This window comes from Carassius auratus, chromosome 46 (assembly GCF_003368295.1).
Source record: "Carassius auratus strain Wakin chromosome 46, ASM336829v1, whole genome shotgun sequence".
NCBI classification, from domain to species: Eukaryota; Metazoa; Chordata; class Actinopteri; order Cypriniformes; family Cyprinidae; genus Carassius; species Carassius auratus.
Genome location: NC_039288.1, coordinates 17,725,097 through 17,727,449, shown reverse-complemented (window position 1 = coordinate 17,727,449; position 2,353 = coordinate 17,725,097). Strand labels below are relative to the sequence as shown.

Genomic DNA, 2,353 nt, shown 5'->3' with positions numbered 1-2,353 from the left:
GGTTTAGGGTTTTGGTGTAGACGTTCATAAACCATAATCTTACTGGCAGCATTTTTGTTGTAAATTTTAAAATTTTAATTGGAGGTAGCAAAATAATAATTATAATAATTCATTACATTTAATTAGTGCTTTTCTGCTTTTCTTATAGACAAATGGAAAAAAAAAACACCTGATTAGAGAATGTTCATTGTGGGGTAAACTATCCATTTAAGAAGGTCGGTCTGAGCAGACTTATGCATTCTTTGTAATACCTTATTAAAAAAAACCCTTTTCACTAACTCCCATTTAAAGTATGCATGCTGAAGTTTCTCTTTCTAGTAACGAATGTTAGTTTCAAGTTGTATTTGCTCATAAAGACCCTCCCCTTTGAAAAACTATAAAATGAGACTGAAACAGGTGCATTATTTCATTCAGCTCCTGATCAAAGATGGATCTGCAAATCTCAATTTTTCTTCTGTTCGTTCTCTTCACTGCAGGTACAAAGACAAATAGTGTTTGTAATGTTACTGAGTACAAATACAGATTATTGATGTCTGACTGTTTTATTACTAAAGGACACTCTTTCAGCTGTTATGAGTGTATGGGTCTGATGGGTTCTTGTTCGGATCAAAAGGTAAAAACATGTCCCAGTGGATTCTCCAAGTGCATGAGTGTCACAACAACTGTACAGAGTGGTAAGTCCAATATGATGGGCTTAAAGTCATTGTTATTTTTGAGTGATGGAGATGCTTGTGGGTTTTTTTTTTTTTTTTTTTTTTTACTGGTGGTGCTTAACTGAAAATGTAATGTCTCATAGAATTGCTAATTTCCTCACAGAATTTATGATTGTAATAATTACAGAATACTGTTTAGATTTCTGCTGTTGTAATAGTTTTTCTCTGATTGTTGTGCAAACAATATCATTTGTTTTCAAATGAAATCAATATTTGAAATAATCAAATGCTACTTTTATAAACATATTTTCTGTCAAAGTAATGTTGAACTGGTCTTTTCTGAATCATTCTTGTTTTCAGGAGACATTAGTGCTAAAGTGAAGATTAAAGATTGTGTTCCTGAATGTGCAGCTGGTTCCATGAACATGGGCCTTGGAAAGACGTCTTTAGCATGCTGTAACACAGACCAGTGTAACCTCCAAGACGCTCCAGGTATTGTGCTTTACAGACCATATGCAAATTAATATCTTTAAGGTCAACAAAGGTCAACAGCTTCCAAAGGACAATAAATCAGGGAATACAATACAGGGTGTGTACAGCAGTGAATTGATTGAATGGAGCAGCTAACGGTGTTATTTCATTCGATTTTACATTTTGCACAGAAAATAAAGTAATACGTGCTCTTGTCCTGCAGATCCCTCTACTGTAGCCAATGGAAAGAAATGTTACTCTTGTGATGGAACAAGCTGCTTAAACCCATTGAGTTGTTCAGGGAGTGAAGACCGCTGCTTTACAGCAACAGGTGAGAATCTGGAAAAGAAAGAAGACATGATTTTTATTGCTCTAATGATTGAGCATTTGATACAGATCACATTTACTCATTTTCAGCTTAGACTAACCTCTGTTTTCTGTTCTCTGTTCTCTTTCTCTTCAACAGGGAGTTCTGGTGGCCAGTCAGCAGTTGTAAAAGGCTGTGTTTCTAAATCTGTTTGTGATGCTTCTGCACCACTTGGTGATGTTCAGGGTGTCAAATGTTGTGAGGGGAACCTGTGTAACAGTGCTAATCGTGTCACTCAGAGCTTCCTGTTCCTCTGCTGTTCTCTACTCTCCTTCATCCTTCTGCACTGAATCCAGAAGATCTACACATTCTACAATCAGACATACAGCACTGAATATCGAGCTTGTGTTTTCTCTGTGCAACACATCTTTTGTGTCCTGATATGATTTTTTTACTGACATTCTGATGTGACATTTCTTTAAATAAAATACTACATTACAGAAATGCAAATGTTTTACATGATAATTATGTTCAGAAGAAACATGTATAATAATGATTTAATTAGATTAGTTTTTCTTTAGCTGTAACAATATTTGGCATTTGGATTCCCACTATCAGGAATCATGTTCAATTATAGGTTATGAAAGCAAAAATTGAGAAATTGATTAACTAGATGTTGTGTAACTATGAAAAGTCAGAAGTAGAATTGTAATACATTATGTGATGCACATCTTATAATTTGATTGGTCAAATAATGCTGTAAACAATACATGGGACCTTCTCACATGACTCATTACTATAATATTAATATATATATATATATATATATATATATATATATATATATATATATATATATATATATATATATATATATATTCATAAAAATGTAAAAAAAAATTCTTGCTCTGCATTTAACCCA

The 2,353-nt window shown here is 33.4% G+C and overlaps 1 protein-coding gene across 1 annotated transcript; it reads left to right on the top strand.

The window, feature by feature from the left end:
• Positions 1-414: 414 nt before the first annotated feature.
• On the top strand, positions 415-1,935 carry LOC113063775 (prostate stem cell antigen-like). Its single transcript, XM_026234094.1, has 5 exons — positions 415-476; positions 555-674; positions 1,014-1,145; positions 1,348-1,455; positions 1,591-1,935. Exons 1-5 carry the CDS (start codon positions 428-430, stop codon positions 1,779-1,781), a joined length of 600 nt encoding a protein of 199 aa, XP_026089879.1. The 5' UTR covers positions 415-427; the 3' UTR covers positions 1,782-1,935.
• Positions 1,936-2,353: the final 418 nt, after the last annotated feature.

What these genes read in the sequence shown, in the direction of transcription:
- LOC113063775 (XM_026234094.1), top strand. Translation starts at nt 428, where the DNA reads ATGGATCTGCAAATCTCAATTTTTCTTCTGTTCGTTCTCTTCACTGCA. An exon ending in GTTCGTTCTCTTCACTGCAG is followed by an intron (nt 477 to 554) that starts GTACAAAGACAA and finishes TTATTACTAAAG; the next exon opens with GACACTCTTTCAGCTGTTAT. An exon ending in TAACCTCCAAGACGCTCCAG is followed by an intron (nt 1,146 to 1,347) that starts GTATTGTGCTTT and finishes CTTGTCCTGCAG; the next exon opens with ATCCCTCTACTGTAGCCAAT.